Consider the following 22,334-nt stretch of genomic DNA (forward strand, 5'->3'; position numbering starts at 1 on the left):
CATTTGTGGAGTACTTGTGTTGCCTATTGTTCTACCCACTTACATATTTTGACACATTCTGTCAATTATAAGCTGTCTCCTCCAACACCACTGTTCCTTCTAGTTTAGTATCTGCAAATTTGATTGGTTCATGTTGGATTTCTGAGTTCAAATCATATGTAAATTAGAAACTGCAGTAGGCTCAACACTGATCCCTGAGCTGCCTACTCAATTACCCCACTATCCCTATTCCAGTGTTACTCCTCCAACGTGTGCTGATTGTTTTCCACCCTCCAACCAATTTCTTATCCAACTAAACAATTTACCCTGAATACCCACATATTTGATCCTATCTAATAGTCTTACATACGGAACTTTGTTCAGTGCCTTCCGAAAGTCTAAGAACTATATGTCCTGAGGCTTACTGCATTCCACTTAAGATGTCACTTCCTCAAAAAAAACTAGAGAAAGTTGGTGAGGCAGGTTCTTTGGTTTCTGAATCCATGTTCACTGCTGCTTACTTAATTATACTTTGAAGATGGCAGTGGACTTGTATTAAAATAAAGCTGATCATTTTTGGTAGTTTCAGTAAATACAAAAATGTCTTAAAATTTCTCCATTTCTTTCTAACACCTAATAGTATGTTACACAATGGTTCATCTTGTCAATGATAAATGGTCATGCTGAAAATCATATCGGCAATCATGAATTAGATCACAACTTTCAACTGCGGAAGAAAGAAAAAGTAAAAAAAAATTAAATCTCCAATAAGTAAAATCTGAAGGAATGAGACTGCACATATGTAAAGTTAATTTTCAGTGCCAGAGAGGATGTTTGGCAGTAATTAAAATTTATCACACCATTAAAAATTTACTTGCACTGGAATGGACAAGCTCTAACTTTTTCTGGCAAGTTTAGTGGACATCTGTCATGAAAGTACAGCAACTTCACACCCTTCTATGTATGTCAATGCCGAGTCTCTTGTTGATATAATGTTATAGCGAAGCTTTTGGTGGAATATGGCAACTTGGACAGCAGCTTCTGTATTTCTGCATTTAACGGCTTGTGCAGTCACCAGAAGTTGCTGTCTGATTTACTCCTTAATGACGGTGAGTGTTGATAGCCTAATTGTTCGTTTTGCAAAATCATGTGGTTTAATGCTGTGTATTTCTCGGGCTACTTTATAAGGCTTGAGTAAATGAAGTTTCATAAAGGTCTGGCATATTGAATTACAGTTACCATTTTTGTAAGAGTTTGCTTATTTACAGTAAGCATTCATTAAACAATAGTATTTTATAAATGTACACTGTTCAGAGGGAAGATTAAATCTTTTGTTTTATAACCTGCCAGCACTGCAGCTTGAAAGCACTTGCATTAGCAGCTCAGTGGAGATTTAAATTCAACATGGATCGTACTCCTAAGCAATCACAAATGCATTTGTTTAATCATAAACTATATAATTTAAAATCATACCTGATTTTGGATGAGGGGGAAGATTAGTGGGCATCTATCATTAAAGTAGTTCCAAAAATATACATATGAAGGCAGTGAACACTTTATTTTGATGACTTGTTTTGGACATATTGATTCATTATATATTTTATGATGATTTTTCTTTGCAGCTCCAGTCATAGAATTGAACTGTCCATACTGACAGCAGTATCCCTCTTTCTGATCTTTATATTGGTTCAGAGAACATGTTCCTCTGTTTCCAAAGCAGCACTGGCACTAGGGCTGGTGGGAGTTTACTGCTATCGTGCAGCAATTGGAAACATAACATTTCCATGGAAGATAGATAAACATGATATTTCAAAGTAAGTACTTTGATAACTCTTCTGAGCAATTGTCACATTTGTTAAGCTTAATATCGCAGTTTAAACCTTGAATTTTTGAATAATAAATTCACAATATTAGATATGTGGTGATCACAATCAAAAATTGTGCCTTTTTTGCCCTTTTAGCATTCAAAATAGACATTTTAGGTTACATTTATTGCTCTCATAGATTTGGTGACATTGGTTAAACATAATGTTGCGTGTTGCCAGCCAGTGTTGCACATCAGTTATTTTTCAAAATTAGGCGCATTTTGTATTCTGAATTATTTCTGTGCCTATATTGCATTATACCAGTTAGGAAAAAAAGATTTGCAGAGTTCCATTAAATATTGTTCCCAACAGAAAAACATTTTTCTCAGCCATCAGCATTTACAGCCGCATGGACTCTCATATTGCGGATTACTAAAAGGCAAGAAGACCTCCAAGAACTGGTATCAGAATCACAATTTTTCCAAGCCCCGCTCCCAAGTAGGTTCAGGTCCCAGGAGGGTCGTGACCCACAGCAAGACAAATCATTGATTTAGAGAAATGTGAGCCTTTAAAATGGCACTAGTGCAGGGCTGTAGGAATTTATTACCACAGATTAGAAAAGACGCACAGTGAACCCAAGAAAGAAATACACCTAAGGAGGTTAAGCTGAATACTTGCAGACATTTTGCCTGATATTCATAATTAAAGTTAAAGGCAAAGAATTGTTAGAACTGTAAAATATAAGAATGGAAGGTATTTTAAAGAAAGTAACATAGTTGAGCAAGAAAGCAGCGAAGATACAGTTCAGAAAAGAAAGACTTACATTCATAGGGAAAGGAAATTAATGTTCTCTGAAATGGTGATCAGTGGTTGCCTGTGGTAGGGGAGGGGCGAAGAGGTTGGCAGTGGTGGCAGTCTAGATTGAATAATCATCCATGGACTCTAGGAGGAGCAGGACTGATATGGGTGGAAAGAGGGATGGCTATAATTGAATAATCACATGTGGCTCTTGATGGAGAGGATTGATGGACTGAATGACATTTTCTCTGAATTTCTTTTTTGAGTTCCTGTATAATAGCATTGCAGTCGTGCTTCACACAGTGAATTACTTTTGAAGTAATTGATATCTAGGAAAATGCAGTAGCCATTTTGCAGCAGCAATGTTCAACATTGTTCAGTCAATCAGTTGTTTTGGTGGTAGTTGTGGGAATACTAGTCCAGCAGAATGTCCAGGTAACATCATGGAAGCTTTGAATACCTATCAGAACAGGCAGACTGGATTGGTTTAACATTTCTTTTGAAGGGCAGCATTTTCAGCAATGCAGCTTTCCTTCATATGATGTTACTTTGTGATATCATACCAGAAAACAGCATATGCAACTTAAGAGGAGCAGCACTATAACACAGTTAAAAAACCTTCTTTCTGGTGCAAATCTGTAGGGCAAACAAAGGGATGCCCTTTTCAACCCTTACCCCACCCCTATCTAAATCTCTGACCGAACAATAGAAAAGCAGTGTCATTTCCCCTCCCTTCATATTAGCTCGTTAGTTAAGTAAGAATGAATTCAACCTGTAATGATTAATAGTCTGCCAATGGTGATTTAATTTTTTTGGTCATCTGGATGCCCAACATGTGCAAAAACCATCACCAAGTTTAAGAAACTTCTCTACTGTGAGAAATCAATCCAAGTGGAGTGTCTGATTGTCCAATATGGGCATCCATATGATGCGATTGCTGTTATTACAGTAGGTGTTTAAAATTCGAAGGGCTTAGATGGAGTAAGTAAAGAGATCGATAATGAGCGGGTGTAGGTTGGAAACAATTGGCAAAGGAACCAGAGGCAACTTGAGGAAAAACTACACAATGAGTGGTTAGGATTTGGAATGCACTGCCATTTAGGATAGTGGAAACAGATTCAATAGTAGCTTTCAAAAGGGAATTGGATAGATACTTGAAGGAGAAAAAAAATTACAGGGATATGGGGAAATGCTCTTGGTTCAGAAGATCAAGATGTAGAATCAGTTTGGGTGGAGATAAGAAACAGCAAAGGAAAGAAGTCACTGGTGGGAGTAATTTATAAGCCTCAGAAGTAGCTACAAAGTAGGACAGAGTATACATCAAGAAATATTGGGGGGCTTGCAAGAAAGGTATGGCAGTAATCGTGGGTGGTTTTAATCTTCACACTGATTGGACAAATTGTACATGGATCACAAAAAGTCAGCATGCAGGTACAGCAAGTAATTAGGAAGGCAACTGGAATGCTGGCCTTTATTGCAAGGGGTATGGAGAAGAAAGTACTGAAGTCTTGCTCCAACTGTACAGGGCGTTGGTGAGACCACACCTCGAGTACTGTGTACAGTTTTGGTCATCTTATTTAAGGAGGGATATACTTGCATTGGAGCAGTTCAGTGAAGGTTCACTAGGCTGATTTGTGAAATGAGTTTGTTTTGTGAGGAAAGGTTGAGCAGGTTGGGCCTATACTCATTGGAGTTTAGAAGATTGAGGGGTGACCTTATTGAAACGGATAAGATTCTGAGGGGGCTTGATAGGGTAGATGCTGAGAGGAAATTTCCCCTCATGGGGAAATCTAGAACTAGGGGCATAGTTTCAAGTTAAGGGGTCTCCCATTTAAGATGGAGATTTCTTCTCTTAGAGGGTCATTAGTGTTTGGAATTCTCTCCCCCAGCATGCAGTGGAGGCTGGGTCATTGGATATATTCAAGGTTCAGTTAGACAGATTTTTGATCCGCAAGGGAGTACAAGCTTATGAGAGGCAGGCAAGAAAGTGGAGTTAAGACCACAATCAGATCAGCCATATTCTTATTGAATGGCGGAGCAGGCTCGAGGGGCTGAATGGCCTACTGCTCATATTTCTTATGTGCTTATGCTCTTATGAAAGAGCAGGGGAATGAGACTAACTGAATTGCTCTTTGAAAGCCGGCGCAGACTTGATGGACTGAATGGCCTCCTTCTGTGCTATACTATTCTATGATTCATACAATTTTCAGTACTGCAACTGTAATCATTTATTTGTTTTTTTTTTTGTTAGGGGTATTACTGAAGCCCGCTTTGTTTACGTATTTATCCTTGGCATCCTTTTTACGGGAGTTAAAGACCTGTTGAAGTCTGCAGTTGCTTCTTCTGACACCATGACAAATAGTCGAGGACTCTGGGAAATGTACAATGGACTTGTGCTCTTGGCTGCATTACTACTTCGCCCTCACAATTTGCCAGTTTTGTTGTTTATCCTTGTGGTTCAAATGATTTTGATCAGATTTATATGGAGAATATTGGATTATGATGCAGCACAAGTTACCATCATATATTACTGGTTTGCCCAGGCCTCCTTTTACTTTCAGGTACCTAATTTATTTTTCCTTTCACTTTTTAATTCTGAGATTTAATTCCTAGCAAAGGATTAAGCTTTTGTGCTCTTAAGCTGTAAAATCCTAGTAAGATGACACCAATACACTACAACCAACATCAGAGTTTTAGAATTAGTAACTATTGCTAATCCGAAAAGAATTTGATTTCGGAAAGCGAAAACTAATTTCACCAAAGCAACCTCTTCTTTCAAGCTTTTGCTCTTTCTTTTCAATGAGTTGTCCAGATTTGTTAAAGATTGACAGGCAGCCAGCTATGAAGATGTTTTGGTGCTGACTCTTGTGTGTTCCTCAATACCAATCAAAAAAAAAAGGTTGTTTTCCTTAGAGCAGAGAAGGCTGAGGGGAGATATGATTGAGGTATACAAATTGATGAGGGGCATAGATAGGGTAGATGGGAAGAAAATGTTTCCCTTAGTGGAGGGGTCAATAACCAGGGGTCATAGATTTAAGGTAAGGTGCAGGAGGTTTAGAGCGGATTTGAGGAAAAGAATTTTCACCTAGAGAGTGGTTGGAATCTGGGACACACTGCCTGAAGAGGTGGTAGAGGCAGGAACACTCACAATATTTAAGAAGTATTTAGATGAGCACTTGAAACGCCATAGCATACAATGCTGCGGGCCAAGTGCTGGGAAATGGGATTAGAATAGTTAGGTGCTTCATGGCTGGCCCAGACATGATGGGCCGAAGGGCCTGTTTCTGTGCTGTATAACTCTGTGACTCTATAATCATCATGGAGGGCTACATTCCTGATGGTGTAAATAGGGATGAACTGGGTACTCTCTCCAGATTTTGTTAATGATTCAGGTGGTATATCCAGAAAGCTGTCTGACTGCATTGGTCCTGGATGATGTCTGCTTTTACATTGCAATTCAGCTTAGTCGGCAAATTATTTTTAATTTCAGGGGACAGCTGCTTTGATTTCCTTTCAGCCGCAGGTTTCTGATGAAATGCACATGGGATTAAAACTACTGATAATATGGAATTTAAACACCAACACGGACTGGGTGGGCCAACTAAGCTGTTTCTCATAGTCATTTATGGCACAGAATTAGGCCATTTGGCCCATCAAGTCTATGCTGGCTCTCCATAAAGCAATCCAGTCAGTCCCATTTCCCCCCCCGCTCTATCCCCATAGCCCTGAAAGTTTATTTCCTTTAAGTGCCCATCCAGTTTTATTCTGAAATCATTGATCGTCTCCGCTTCCGCCACCCTCATAGTCAGCGAGTTCCAGGTCATTACCACTCGCTGAATAAAAAAGTTCTTCCTCACAACCCCCTGCATCTCTTGCCCAAAACCTTTAATCTATGCCCCCATAGTCTTTGTACCATCAGTTAATGGAAATTGGTTTTCCTTGTCTATCTTATCTAATCCTATCATAATCTTGTATTATTAAATCTCTCTGCCTCCTTTTGCTCCAAGGGGAACAACTCCAGCTTCTCCAACCTAACCTTGAGGCTGAAATCCCTCATCCCTGGAACCATTGTGGTAAATCTTCTCTACACTCTCTCAAGACCCTCACATCCTTCCTAAAGTGTAGTGACCAGAACTGGACGCAGTACTCTATTTGGGGCCTAACCAGAGCTTTATAAAGATTCAGCATAACTTCCCTGTACTCAATACCTGTATGAAGTCCAAGATCCCATATGCTTTGCTAACCACTCTCTCCCAATATGTCCTGCCACCTTCAGAGATCTACACAGATGTCCCTCTGTCCCTGTACACTCTTTAGAACTGTGCCATTAAGTCTATATTGCCTTTCTCTATCCCTTCTGCCAATATGTATCACCTCACACTTCTCTAACAAATTCCATCAGCTACTTGTCTGCCCATTCTGCTAGCCTATCTGTGTCCTGTTGCAGTTGATTGGTCTCATCCTCACTGTGTGGCATTCCTCCAAGTTTGGAATCATTGGCAAATTTTGAAATTTTACTTTGTATTCTAATATCCAAGTTGTTTATATATATCAAAGAAGCAATGGTCCTAGCACTGACCCTGGGAACACCGCTGTCTACCCTCCTCATCTGAAAAACACCCATTTACCATGGCTTGCTGTTTTCTGTCCTTAAGCCAATTTTTTATCCAATTGGACACTGACCCTCCTATTCCATGGGCCTTGATTTTGTTAACCAGCTTTGTAAAACACTTTCTTAAAATCCATATAGACAAGTGTGTTGCATTCCATTCATCAACCTTCTCTGTTACTTCATCAAAAAATTCAATTACATTAGTCAAGCACCATCTGCCTTTTACAAATCTGCACTGGCTCGCCTTAATTAACTCAAACCTCTCCACGTGTCTTTTGATTTTTTTTTTGCTGATTATTGTTTCAAAAACCTTACCCACCACTGATGTTGAACTGGCTGGCCTGTAGTTACTAGGACTGTCCTTACACCCTTTTGTGAATAAGGGTGTCTCATTTGCCAATGTCCAATCCTCTCCATATCCAGGGAAGATTGTGGCAGGCCCCTCAACAATCTCTATTCCCACTTCCTTTAGCAACCTGGGATGCAAGCCATCTGGACCAGGCGACCTATTCACTCGAAGAATACCCAGCTTTTTCAGTACATCCTTCCTATCAATTTTCACCTCATCCATTACCTCTACCATCTCCACTTCTGCACATATTTTGTCAGCATCCTCTTCCTTAGTGGACACTGATACAAGTAATCATGAAGTATTCTAGCCTTGCCTTGTGCCTCTAAGCATATATCATCCGCTTTGTCCCTAATAGGGCCCACTCTGCCTCTGACCATTAAATCATACTCCTTCCACGATCTTTACCATTAACTCAGCATTCCAAAGATTTGCTTCAGTGGGTGAAAGCTCTCTGGCTATCACTTATTTATGCCAGTGGTAGACTCCCAAGACCTAGCATGAGCTGTCTACTTGTATGTACAGAAAAAGGTAAATATAAGGTTGTAAGATAGAAAGATTTATCTACAAAAAATTATGAACTACACACACAACTGAAAGCTATCTTCCATTATGAAAGCTGTATCAGCCATGTAGGGTCCTGAAGGTCTGGGATGATCATATATGTTGCAGGTACTACTCATTTATTGTCAATTAACCACAAAACAGAGTCCTCAATTCAAAATGGAAACTGAACAGATTTTCATGTCACATAGCCTCTCTAACATTGTCCAGTGTCATTTTTGCCCACTTCCTCCCTTGTTCTATCTAACATGGTTCAGGGTTCAATATGTTGGTGCCGCACAGGATGTTGATCAGAATTTCTGGTTTGTACTGCTCAAAATAAGCTTGGAGTTGTCTCCGCCAGGAATGAGAATTATAGATACTAAGTCTTGCAGATTTATTGGTGGAAAAACTACTTACTGTGATCAAGCATGACCATGCAAAGGCCGTGGAAGATCTCGCATTACTGTAGCTGAGCTCAGTTATAGGATAATTAATCCCTGGGTCTTCCTTAACTTTGTGTCAATAGTCTCTCTCTCTGTCTCTCATATATTCCCAGGTAACATTGTCTCCTGATTCTGTGTCCTTTACTCTTGGTTTATACTAAATTGCATCATAACTCAGCATTCCAAAAATTTGTTAACTTCTTTGGTATCTGTGGGTGGAAGTTTCATGGCCTTAGTCATCTACACGTATGTTTGCCTTAAGGCAATAATACAGATAACCGTAGCTACACGTAAGTTGAAGCTACACAAAAGACCAGGGAACTATCCTCACTACTCTAGTTGTACAAGCTGCAGAGGCCTTGAATGTCTGAGCTGATTTTTTGCCTTTTGCAGAATTCTGGAAAACCAATTTGGTTTGATACAAAATAGAGTTATGAATATAAAATGGATTCTTTAATACAACCTTTCTTGTTCCGTTCTTAACAGCACCCACCCTCTCCTTGCAGATTTCAGTTTCTCTCAGGTCCGCCCATGCTATTTTGTTAACATACCAATATTTATCCACCTGTTTCAGCAGATTCACTTCATTTGTTTAATATTACACACGATATAGATATAAGAAAATGCCCAATTCTAATTTCGTTGTAGTGGTCAGACATCAAAATTCCCACATCAAACATGTCAGGCTGAATGGTAATTTGAGCAGATTGTGACCATGACTACTGTAGATATACACGTGAAGATGCTGTACTGCTCACTAATCAATTCTTGAAATCTGTGAGTAATGTCGTAAGAAATTAACCAGTATATTTTAGCAGATTGAAAGTCTGCAGCTTTTCCAACTGGCCTGGGCTGTCTTGGGTTTAAGACTATAAGATAAAACTTACCTATTATTCAGTAACAACTTTATTTTTTTGTTCCTATCTGCAGTTGAATTTTAGAATTGATGACTCCCCATTCTTCCTGCTCCTGTATACGTAACACTATCTTTCATTTTTGGTTGTTCAGGTAGAGCATACTACTATGATTTTTATGATGCCTTTTTTTTCTGCTCAATGACACTGGCAGTTTATAATATTGGAAAAATATCATACTCCAATATGGAGAGGAGACTTGGAAATCAGATATGCAAAAATTTGAATTTTATTGAACTCTTATTTTCTCTATAGGGGAATTCAAATAGCATTGCAACAGTGGATATATCAGCTGGTTTTGTGGGTTTCGAGAACTATGTTGAGCTGCCAGCAGTCTTTCTTACAATATTTACTACTTATATCGGCCCACTGCTGTGGGCTGTGCACCTAACCTGCTACATGAGCTCTGAAAGAAGCAGGTAATGACTTATTTAGCATTTTCTCGTTGATATCAATGTTGAGAAAAACATCATTCCCTCATTGCACCAAATAGGAACTTTGTAGACTTGTTCTAATCTAGTAATTAATGAAAACTTTGAGGCCATCCAAAACTCTGCTGCCACTGTCCTAACTAGCAGCAAATCCCATACACCAATCACCTCTTTGCTCGCTGGCCTACACTGATTCCGTTAAACAGTGCCTCGATTTAAAAAAAATTTCATCCTGTTTTCAAATCCCTCCCTGGTCTGGCCCCTTCCTATCTCTAATCTCCATCTCTGCAACCCTCCGTGAGATATGTGCACTCCTTTAATTCTGGCCTCTTGATTTTAATTGCTCACCGTTGGTGGCCGTGCCTTCTGCTGTGGAATTCCCTTCATAAATCTCTCCACCTCGCTTTCCTCCTTTAAGACATGTCTTAAAACCTACTTCTTTGACCAAGCTTTTGGTCATCTGCCCTAATATCTCATGTGGTTCGGTGTCATATTTTGTTTTATATCTCTGTGAATATTCTTGGAATGTTTTATTACGTCAAAGGTGCTATATAAGTAATAGTTGTTGTTTAATTTGATCTCCACTCTAAATCACATTTTTGCCATATTATCTAAACTATAGCTTGACCTTAATAAATACAGAATTTTCTAGCTGAATTCTAGAGCAGTGGCAGTACAAAGTATAGCTATGTTCTGCCACAATAGTGCTACTTCCCTTCATAATAGGTCCATGATACATAAAACATGTATTTTGGACTAACACTATTCTGTTCATCTGGTAGTATTTCATTACTAAGATTCCCTGAGGTCACTAGTGAGAGAGGACAATTATTTCTTTTGGACAGGACTTAAATCTGCATGAAAAATGTTTTCAGTGTTGGCCACTGCTCAGTGAGTAGGACTTTTGTCCAAGGGAAAATCCATCATTGGCTGGAGTTGTAGTTATCAGAGCCCAGTCATTACTGCCCCAGAATATGACTACAGGAGTTCCTCAGGGAAGCATCCTTAGCTGCTACATCAATGGCCTTGAAAATGAAAAGCCGTATTGGTAAAAGTGAGCATGAAACTATTGGATTGTGATTGACTTTCAAGTGCCCTCTGAAACCACTCAGTTGTAGTTTGCAGTGATTCAAGAATGCAACTGCCTTTTCAAAGCAACTAGGGATGGGCAATAAATGCCAATCTTGCAGTGGCACCCACAGCCTGAGGATGAAGCACATCTTTGCTCGGCTTAGTTCAGTTCTGAACAATTTCACACAAGTCCTCAGCATAATATGCATATTATGTACAGAACATGTGTTTCATTCAGTTTATGTGCTGTAATTTACTACATGCTTTCTCTTTGTGCTTATGGTTTGACATGTGGATGGCTGTTTCTTTTTCAAAGGACAAGTTGAAAATGTCCAATTATTGAAAAGAAACTTGTTTCCGTTATCTGATTCCTGTTGCTATTCAAGTTCTTGACAGTAAAGGAAAGCAAATGCTTGTTATAAAGCAGGATACAGCTTTAGTTAATCTCATACTAAATGAGCTGAGCAGGTTTAAGTTTTGAACAGTTGTGTTATTTAAATTGTTAATATTCTGATGAGATATTGAGCATTCACACTGTGTAATACTTTTTGTGGCAGGTATTCTTCTGCAGCAGTGGGACACAGCTGTTACTGTTTTGTTCTATTACGAGCAATTCCAGCTTCTGTTTATATTATTCTGGTTACCTCGCTACGCTATCACTTATTTGTCTGGAGTGTTTTCTCTCCAAAATTGCTTTATGAAGGTATGCATACATTTGTAACAGCAGCAGCCTGTGTCATGTTCACAGCAATGGATCAGAAACGGATGATAAAAACGTAATCTTAAAAAAAAAATTGACTTGGACTCAGTTTGCACCTGTGTAATCATAAAAATTTTCAAAATGTATAATGTAACTTTAATTCTTGTGAAAGAGAATAGTTGGATTGATGGAATGCGTGTGAAGTTGTACATCATATAACTGTTCCTTTTCTGCTGTTATATAATTTAAGAATTTTCCTGTGGAGTGGTGGATTTATAGGAGGTAAAATCTATCTTGGGCGACCGTGAATCAGCAGCCTATTTTACATTTGGCCCGTGTTTCATTTCCAAGTCAATGTAAAGTGGGCTGCTGATATGTTATCGCCCATTTTCCACTACTGCCGAAGATGGATTTCACCGCCCCCCCTGGGGTTATACAATGATCTGCTTCTGTGCTGAAACATTTGACTCCATATGAGCCACAGGGTTTAATTCCATTCTCCTGTTTGTTTCCCACACCCCTCTTTTTCAAGCAACTGTTTAATTTCAAAACACAATTATGGACTGTGCTTGAACAAAACAGTTTGTGGCAGCGAATTCCAAGAACTTTTTTTTGTAATCCTTTTCATGATTGCCTTAGATTTGAGTTCTTTCATTACCTTGAAAATGTAATAAGGAAAATTATGTTAGGAATATTTTATTAATTTGTTCATTTGATTAAACCAGCAATGATTGTCAACTTTACAGGTTGTATTTTAAACGCATGAACTTGTCAAATTGGGTTAAGAATTTATACCTTGCTGTATATGTGGGCTTGTACTTGAGGTTTTACATTGCAATTTAACTTCAGTATACATTTTAGTAAGTAAATAATGTGGGATATGATTGAGCTTATGCATAATGTTGGACCAGCCACACCTGCAGTACTGTATATAATTCTAGTAACCATATGTTAAAAGCATCAGAGCATGCAGCAGTGAACAACTACATTGATAGTTGGAATTAAACAAGTGAATTATGAAGAGACTGCAGAAACAGATAATATTTAGACTTGAGAAGGGAAAGCTCAAGTGATCTTAAAGAAGTTGGAAGATAAACCGCAGTAGAGTTGAATTTCCACTATAACTTCAGTGAAAGATTGGTGGAAAGCCCAGCCAAACAGTGGAAATAAGATTCTACAAGAACAGGTTTATATGTAACTATTTTGTGTAGCAGGTGGTGAATGTATAGAATGGGCAGCCAAGGAAGGGAGATTTATATCAGCAAATTTGATAAAGGCAGGATGATGGACTATACTGCCCTTGCAAGGTTCTAAATTATCCTATGTACATTTAAATAAACCAAGTAATTTTAGGCAGGTACACTAATCTTGTTTTCAGACAATGTTAAAACGGACTAGATTTTCTGTGAATTATTATTAATGGTGGACTGATGAAACTACTTGGTGATTCAAAGCAAGGGAATAAAGTGACTTTTCCAAAAAAGCATTACTTCCATGATTTTAGAACTTTTCTGTTTTCCTCATATGCCCACAATTGCACCATAACTCAGCATTCCAAAAATTTGTTAACTTCTTTGGTATCTGTGGGTGGAAGTTTCATGGCCTTAGTCATCTCCACTATGGTTGAGTTAGACAGCACAAACAAAATTAACACCTTTCTGAACTCGACAGACTTTTATTTACAATATATTGAACTGTACATTTTTTGCAGCATGTAGAGCAAAGATACATTGAGAAAAAATACTGTGAAATGTATTGTTCACTTTGTGAACATTTCCTGAACACATTCTGTTGATTTATTGTATATACATAATTTATATAAGCAGCATGTAGATTGGCAGTTATACAATGGGATCAAAGCAGAGAACATAGTGACAAACTCAAGTACATATAATGAACCCTGTAATAATTTTAACATCGTTTGGGACAAAAAGAAAAACAGCTTTTCCTTAATCTTCCAAAGGTGTGCCCAAAATACTGCATGTCAAAATACAAAAGGTAAATAAATACAATAAAGTATGTTATTGTGCAAAGCCTTAAATCTTGCACTGTGTGGCTTTTCTTTCCATTTGCAGAACAAAGTAGTCAAAGCAGAAAGTTAATAAAATATGTTCCTGTTTACTATCCACTAATAAAGCAGCCTAAGAAAATGTGCTGTTGACATTAGTGTAAGTACTGAGGGTACATGATTTTTGTTGTAAATCTAAATGAACTATGTTATGGAGAGCCCATACTCAAAAGTCTCAGTTTGCTAGTTGAATAACTGGCACAAGAAGGTATCAGAGGCATTATAGAAAACATTTTTGTGCTCAAGGTGAGCAGTCAGTGCTGGTGGAATCATGGTTCCATTTTGGACAACTAATGTATGCACCAGAACAGGTACAGAAAACTTTGTTCTATTTTGTCCAACCTCTGAACAGCACCCACAAATGCATCAGTTTGAAATATTCTATATTCAACCCCAGTCATATTCAAAGCATCTTTGTTTGACACTAAATTGTGCACCATAGACCCATGCCTATTTGGAACCCCTCTCCAAATTCATTTCAACTGCTAGCAGAAAGACAAGACCATCAGTCTCTGTTAGATTGACACCAGGTTCCAGAGTAGAGCAGTGTGCTAAGCCAATGTGTCTCCCAGTTCCTTTTAGTGATATGGCCAAACTTATAGAAGAGATAGATAGAGGACCTGAAGCCATTACATCTGTTGTATAGGCAGGTTAGAAAACAAACAGCAGCAGGTTAATAGATTATGCATCCAAACAAAGTCATGCAAATGAACAGCCAGTGCCGGAAAGCCATGCTGCAGATCATGCAATCACGTCACTGCAAATGAAGAACAAGAACACATTATTAAAGGAAAAATGAACTAATTTGTTTGCCCTTTATATAGTATCTACTGAGAGGGGTTAGATAAATATAACAGTTAACATTGCAAAGTACATTGCATGTCATGCTTGTCATTATATTCTTTTGCATTAATACACTGAAGTCAATAATAGTTCAAAAATGAGCAAGTCAAAACTTTATTTTCAAACCAGATGCTATGCTAGATTTACTACTGACATAATGTAACCTGCGTAAACAAGATCAGTAACTGATAAATGAAGAGGATATATTTTTTGAATAATGCACCTATTGATAATTAAGGGCACTAACACAGTTTTCATAATGCAAATGTTAATTCATTTATGGCAAATTGCCACATAATTTCTGCTACCCAAGCCATTGTGAAGCAAGTGCTGGAAGCTCAATTTGCAGAAATACAGCAATATTGTAATTTATTTAAGTATACTGTAAAATAACTGATTTAATGCAAAGCTTCAAATACCTTCACACTTAAGTCATAGGAAGAAATAAAGCACAGTAAATCTTTCTATATGTTTGCCTCAAGAATAGGAGTTGTACATTTTATTTGCCTGCTCAAGAACAATGAATAATTTCTTTACTCAGCCTATTTTGAGCACATTATTTTCATAAGTGTTTAGTGTAAGCAAAGACAACATGTGTCTAAACTGCCTATCAAACTATACTGCAGTCAAGTATATAATTTAAGCCGAAACATGCCTTTATAAAGGGGTCAACTAGAAGAGAAACTGTATAGCAAAAACTTCATTAGAAACTGCCACCTGCTACAAATAAGATGAAACATTTTGACAAAGACAAAAGAAGGAAGGAAAGCAGTAGATAAATGGAAATGAGGAAGAAGTACTTCACTCAAAGAATGATAATAGTTTGAAATAATCTGCCAAGCAAGATAAAAAAGGCAAAAAATATTAGGTTTGTTCCAAATGGAGCTGGATGTTGTAATGGGAGTGTTGTGGTCCCAGATAGAGCAGATTTGAAGGGCTGAATGGTATTTCTCATGATAGAAAATGCTGATAGCTGAAAAACTAAAAGAAAATATTATTCTTTCAAACACTGATTAATATGAGTGAGAAAAAAAAAGACGAGGTGGGGGAGTGGAAGAGGCAGAACTCCAACCTTCTTTAAAACTAAGTATAGCCTAAATGTATAAAATATACATTTTAATTTGTTTTCAGACATGTTTGATGAGAGTTTGAATAACGTCTCGTATTATTTGCATGTATGCACTTCAGCCATAAACATGTGATTTAAAGACTAAGAAATTCTGTATAGATTTATCATCCATTCTACAATGCAGCTCATTTCTATAGGACTTATGAAAGGAAAGTTTGCAGATTTCCTATAATATAGTAATCTAAGCAGTATAATTTTAATCACATTGCAAGACATTTGTTACATATTGCATTTTACCCCTAGTGCTGAAAGTATAACTAAAGAAAAACCTTCCATCCAACTTCAAAATAATGTTTGTCTGTGAACAAACTTTATAAAGTAGAATTCCAGAAACTTATAAAGACTCAAATGTATTAGCGCAGATTTTGTGGCAAGAACAATAGTGAGGCTATCAGTGCTCACCATTATTAATTAGTTTAGTTTAGAGATACAGCACTGAAACAGGCCCTTCGGCCCACCGAGTCTGTGCCGACCATCAACCACCCATTTATAATAATTCCATATTCCTACCACATCCCCACCTGTCCCTATATTTCCCTACCACCTACCTATACTAGGGGCAATTTATAATGGCCAACTAACCTATCAACCAGCAAGTCTTTGGCATGTGGGAGGAAACCCAAACAGGCACAGGGAGAACTTGCAAACTCCACACAGGCAGTACCCAGAATTGAACCCGGGTCGCTGGAGCTGTGAGGCTGCGGTGCTAACCACTGCGCCGCCCTAGTTAATTGAACAGCAGAAATCAAAGTTGGTGTCCATTCCTCCACAAGCTCTGCTACAGTGATATCTCGCCGAGAGACTCGACATTCAAACACATGAAGGGCATGAAATTGCAGTACTTACCCACCAGATACCCACTAAAGGCACCATAAAAAGTTAGGGCTTGTCCATTCAAGCAAATTTTTAAATGGCATAAGCCAAAATTACCGCCAAACCACCACTTTGGCACAAAAAATTACTTTTCCAATTGCCGAGTTTCATTGCTGGAGATTTTACTTTGTCTTTTTGTCTCACCTCTCTCACAATCCTTCTTTCCCTCTCTTTTGATTTCTGTACATGATTTTACATTGAATTAAATATTATAACTTACACTTCCTGGTTTAAACTGCATGCCTCAGTAAGGATTCTTCATTTTGACTGGTTGAAGGGACTTGTTGCTTGCCCTGTTCACACAGGTCCTAGATTCCTTGTAGAGAGTGCCATACTGTATCGGATGCCCAACAAGCATAAGTTGTTGCGCAAAAGGCCTGAGGGCAGCTGTAAGTGTAATGAGCGGGAAATGCCATTTGTTTGTTGCTGACCACAAAATCTGGGCCATTTTATTCTGCTGGAGTTTTGAAATTAACTCAATAAATTTATTTTGGTGCAAAATTGCTACTGCACTCTTCAGGAAGTTTACAAAAAGAATTCAAAACACAAATGGGTGAATTTATAGTGGGTTACTCTTATTTGTGCAAGTAATTTTGGCAAAAGAGACACAGAATCCATTGTGAAACGGCATTACAACAGACGAGTGGGAGAATCCCCATGAAAATTAATTCTCCATGCATTTCAGGGCTGCTAGAATGTAACATAATATAACCAAACCGGTTTACTTATTCACTCATTTCCTTAACTTTATTTTTCACTTTATGCTTTTTCATATTGCATATTTTGTTTGTACCACAAGTATACTATAAAATATATTAAATTACATTATATATAGACTTTTCCAGCAATCAACTGTGAATCTCAAAGTTGCCCTAAAATTAGAGCTGGCTGTTTAGGGTGATGTGAGAGGACAATGGAAATCTGGAAAACTCTCCACCAAAATGCTGCTGAGGCTAGGTCAATTGAAACTGTCAGAACTAAGACTGATAGATTTTAGACGAGGGTTATGGAACCATGGTGAGTAGCTGGAATTAAGATACAGATCAGCCATGAGCCGGAACAGGCTCGAGTGGTTGAAAGATCTACTGCTATTCCTAACTTTTCCCAGTTGTTGCATCACAATTGTTAATCCTTCAGTAGGAGTGTGGATTAGTTAGATGGAGCAGCCTGACCCTTCCTGTCAGCCAAGACACTTCAAGTATGAGGCCTAGACAGATGAAGACTGTGCCATTCGAAGTTAGGAGGGAGGAGCTGCAAAGAAAGTCTGAGTTACTTACTTGACCACCTCACAATCTTGGGGTGGTAAGTACAGGTTTTAAGATTTTAGAAGGGCTAGATCTGGGAAGCTGGAAAACCTCATTTGTTGTCACTTTTAATGAGATCCTTTGATCTAGTGAAACACAAATACCATCTGGAGAAGAAGCTCCTCTCATATCCACAGCTTTGACATTTGAGGGTTAATTTTACAAATCTGTGCTGTTGGCAGGGAATCTTCGCCATGTGCTGACCATGATTTTCTAACTGCCAGGAGTGTACAGAAGTTACGCCATGGCAGAACAGAACAGGCTTGATGGACCAACTAGTCTTTACCTACACAAGCACAAAGAGTTCTGTAATATTATTCAGTATTATTTCTTGATTTTTGGTTAGCATTTGGAAAATCATTAGATTGAATGAAGTTAGCAATTAGCAGTAAGTACAGCGTTTGATTAATTTGTCATGCAGTTACTTCGAATGATTTGTGCTGCAACTCAAAAATGTCGAATAAGTCTATGGCCTATTGATATGTACCAGTAATTGGATCATAATTTACTAGGAAGCAAATTAATTATGATCATTTGTACTTGAACTCCAATATTGTTAATTTAAAGGCATAATCATATTTTAACGATTACTTTAAATCTTTTAGTGAATATCATTATAAAAGATGTCAGCACTTCAAAATGGAAGACCTTTCTGCTACTGGTATGCAATGCAGTGTCAGCTTTGGGACACCATGTCCTTTAGGATAACTCAGTATTACAGCAGTGCAACATATCGGTTTCCCACCCAAGGTCCAAACTGATAAGAATGCTAATTTACTGGTGAAATCAGGAGTTTTGAGCTGTTGACGTATGTTATCAAAGAACTGGGCCAAGTCTATAAACTTTTTCATTTAGTAAAGGGAAGATGTGAGACCCAGAACTGAAAAGGATAGCCTAAATGATTGCATGAATTGAAGTTAATTACTGCAGTTGTTCTTAATAAAAGAACAGCAGGAAACAGTGGGAGCAGAGCGGGGCATAAAGAGTCCAGGAGACAGAACGAGAGAGAGCAGCAGGAAACAGCGAAAGTGAAGGGCTGGAAGAGAAAGAGAGACAGAAAGTTCACTGAGAGCAGTGAAAAACAACTGGAGCAGAGCGGGGCATAAAGAGCCCAGGAGAGCGAGCAAGAGAATTCACTGACAGCGGCAGGAAACAGCAGGAGCGGGGCATAAAGAGCCCGAGAGAGAGAAAGAGGTCCCTGAGAGTTGGGGGGGGGGAAGAAGCAGGGCATAAGAGAGAGCGCGCGTGCGAGAGGAAATTCCCTCAGAGAGGCGGGAAACAGTGAGCGCGGAGCAAGGCTAGCTGCTGCCACCAGTTTATAGGTTCAGAGCCGACATTCAGAAAGAAAAATCAAGGTGTGACATCATAGGGAAGTAGGTAGGTGATTGGCTGGTAAGTATTTTCTAGGAACATAGGAACTGGAGTAGGCTATTCAGCCCATCAAGCCTGCCCCGCCATTCAATACAATCATGGCTGATCATACACTTCAATGCCTTTTTCCCTAGTTATCTAAATGAGGGAATAAACTGGTGTGTCTTTTTTTTAAAGTAAGGTTTATTACTGCTAGTAAGATGTATTAAGTATTAGTAGGGTTTATCACTATTAATAAGGTTTATTAGCAATAGCAAGGTTAACTAACAGATAAAGGAATGGCAGGGCTGCTCCAACCTCGAGAACGCACATTCTGTGCTATGTGGGAATTCTAGGATGCTTCTTGTATCCTGGATAAGCGTATGTGTAGGAGGTGTCGTCAGTTGCAACAGCCTGAGCTCCAGCTTTCGGAATTTGAGCTACAGCTGGCATCATGCAGTGCATCCGTGAGATCGAGCTTTGTGGATAACATGTTTATAGATGTGGTCACTCCACAGCTTCAGAACATGCAGGAAGAGAGGGAATGGGCGACCGCTAGACAGTCAAGAAGAAATAGGCGGATGGTGCAAGAGATCCCTGAATGCATCTTACTCTCCAACTGGTATTCAGGTCTGAATACTGAGGAAAGTGATGGTTCATCAGGAAAGTGCAGCCAGAGCCTAGGCCATGGCACCACGGGTGGCTCAGCTGTACAGGGGGGGGGTACATGGAAGACTGCAAGAGCTATAGTGATAGGAGATTCAATAGTCAGGGGAACGAACAGACATTTCTGTGGCTGCAGACATGAATCCAGGATGGTGTGTTGCCTCCTTGGTGCCAGGGTCAAGGATGTCACCGAATGGCTGCAGAATCCCCAGAGGGGGGGGGGGCGGGAGGGTGAACAGCCACAGTCGTGGCCCACACTGGTATCAATGACATAGATAGGAAGAGGGATGTGGTCCTTCAGAAAGAGTTTAGTGAGCTAGGTAAGAAATTAGCACACAACCTCAAAAGTAGTAATCTCCAGATTATTCCCAGTACCACACGCAAGTGAGTATAGAAATAGGAGGATAGTGCAGATGAATGTGTGGCTGGAAGATGGTGCAGGAGGGAGGGCTCTAGATTCCTGGGACACTGGGACCAGATCCGGCGGAGGTGGGACCGGTACAGGCCGGATGGGTTGCACCTGAACAGAGCTGGGACAAATTTCCTTGTGGGGCGATTTGCTCGTGCTATTGGGGAGGGTTTAAACTAACTTGGCAGGAGTGTGGGAACCAGGAGGAAATATCAGAGAGAAACACCAAGGTGCATAGAAGGTGCACTGGGAGAGACAGATAGCAAAAACCCTCAACTCATTTAAAAGGAGTCTGGATATGCGTCTCGAGTGTCGTAATCTGCAGGGCTACGGACCAAATGCTGGAAGGTGGGATTAGAATAGGTGGATCGTTTTTCGGCTGACACAGATATGATGGGCCAAGTGGCCTCTTTCTGTGCCTTAAACATTCTATGATTCTGTGATTAAACCATGTAGTTGTGGGAATTGAAAGATGAGCAGGAAAGTATACCTGGTCACCAATGCTGAATAAATTATGTAAGTGAGGGAATGTGGAACTTCAAATTTATTCCACTGGTAATTTTATATTATACTTGTGGCTTAAAATTTCATATGTGGGCTAAACAGTACATTCAATAGGAACATTAGCGCAACAGAATGAAGTTTCCAAGTGGCTGAAGATATTCAGTTAAATTATATACTATATGATTGGTGCTGCAGCCACTGGCTATACCTTCTACCTTGCTGTAGCTGGCTGAACGTGCCCAGGGTATGGTCGCCGTGTACTTGTTGCCTGTCTCTGTCTAGCTAGGAAGGACTGTCCTGAACCAGTATTGGCAAGTCTTTCTTCTGCTGCTTTCTTATGAAGAGCCATTCCCTAATAAGTGAAAAAAAAATAAATACAGGCATTTACTGCAAGTTTGGGTACATTCAAAAATCCAATGGTTGAGCAGATAAAGTGTAGTTCCTGTCCTTTGTCACCATAAGAAATACCATTTCTCGGGGCACAAAAGTCAGGAAAAGGCGGCTGGAGATGCATAATACTGGGCCTCCACACCTGTTAGGCTAGGCCAGGATTTCTGGAGCTTTTCCCTTAGGAACAGTGCAGAACCAAGTCTATCATGCAAATGAGTCAGGAGTGGTGGGTTCCCAGCATCCTGCCTCAATTTCCTTACAACATGACCCTGGAGCATCCAAACACAGATAGAGGAAGTGGAGCTCGACTTTCCTCAGATCAGGGGATCTGAGTGGGTCTGGCAGCTGGTTGAGGAGAGCAGTTAAGGAAATCTTTAGCTGGCCCTCTGGAATTTCAACCTTTGTGCCTTCTGGCTGCTACTCTCCAGAGGCCAGGCCTGTAGCTGTGTGTCATGTTCCTCCCCAGTTCACCTGTACAGGGCCCTGCCAGGTGGTGGGTCTACACACAGGTGCGATGTTAATTGCTCAATAGCCCAAAATCACTTATAGGATATTCTTGACAGGCAGAGTACAATTTGGGCTGAATATGCATCTTCAGTGCCAGAACGAGGACAGGTACATTATCTCTTTTAAATTGTAAATATTATTGCATAGAGCTGTCTTATTGTTTCAAATGAAAATACAATAAGTACAGGCAACATGGCTAGAAATATTATTTTGTGATACTGTTCACATTTGTGAATTTCTGTACTACAGAATATGTTTACACTACATAAATGATTTGCAGGTGGATATAGAAAAAGTTATCTAAATTAGCAAACTGGATAACTATGATAACAGCAAAGATGCCAGCACTGAATTTTGGTGCATTTCACTATTCATTTCCCATCTTTCTGACACAGCTCCATGCACCACCATCTTTCATCTCCTCTAATGCGGTAAGTTGCCAATCACCTTTGATAACGGCCAAGTGTATGATAACAGTAAGGAAAGCTAACTGGATCTTGAGATCTGCAGCCAGGGGAATAGATCATAAATCCCAGGAGATTGGAACAAGTCTATTAAAGGCACTTTAACGACCACATTTTCAGCACTATGCAGAATTCTGGTCTATGCACTGGAGACAGTACAGAAGAGGTCATCAAACTGA

General features: G+C 39.3%; 2 protein-coding genes across 9 annotated transcripts in view; one reads left to right on the forward strand and one right to left on the reverse strand.

The window, feature by feature from the left end:
• Window positions 1–13,137, forward strand: part of pigg (phosphatidylinositol glycan anchor biosynthesis class G (EMM blood group)) — a 49,770-nt gene extending 36,633 nt beyond the window's left edge. For both annotated transcript variants that reach the window (XM_068044432.1, XM_068044442.1), the window contains exons 10-13: window positions 1,602–1,793; window positions 4,834–5,143; window positions 9,702–9,865; window positions 11,506–13,137. In XM_068044432.1, the coding sequence (XP_067900533.1) occupies window positions 1,602–1,793; window positions 4,834–5,143; window positions 9,702–9,865; window positions 11,506–11,728 (889 nt within the window). In that variant the 3' untranslated portion in view covers window positions 11,729–13,137. The remainder of the gene's footprint in view (window positions 1–1,601; window positions 1,794–4,833; window positions 5,144–9,701; window positions 9,866–11,505) is intronic.
• A 166-nt stretch (window positions 13,138–13,303) lies between these two features.
• Window positions 13,304–22,334, reverse strand: part of LOC137376263 (protein Hook homolog 3) — a 155,638-nt gene continuing 146,607 nt past the window's right edge. The window contains exons 21-22 of one of the 7 annotated variants that reach the window (XM_068044485.1): window positions 21,010–21,146; window positions 13,304–14,473 (exon numbers count right to left, since the gene is read on the reverse strand). In XM_068044485.1, coding sequence (XP_067900586.1) covers window positions 14,458–14,473; window positions 21,010–21,146 — 153 coding nt within the window. In that variant the 3' untranslated portion in view covers window positions 13,304–14,457. Of the gene's footprint in view, window positions 21,147–22,334 lie in introns of all 7 variants that reach the window. The other 6 variants (XM_068044464.1, XM_068044495.1, XM_068044474.1 and 3 more) reach the window with 6 other exon arrangements.

Source organism: Heterodontus francisci, chromosome 1 (assembly GCF_036365525.1).
Source record: "Heterodontus francisci isolate sHetFra1 chromosome 1, sHetFra1.hap1, whole genome shotgun sequence".
NCBI lineage: Eukaryota > Metazoa > Chordata > Chondrichthyes > Heterodontiformes > Heterodontidae > Heterodontus > Heterodontus francisci.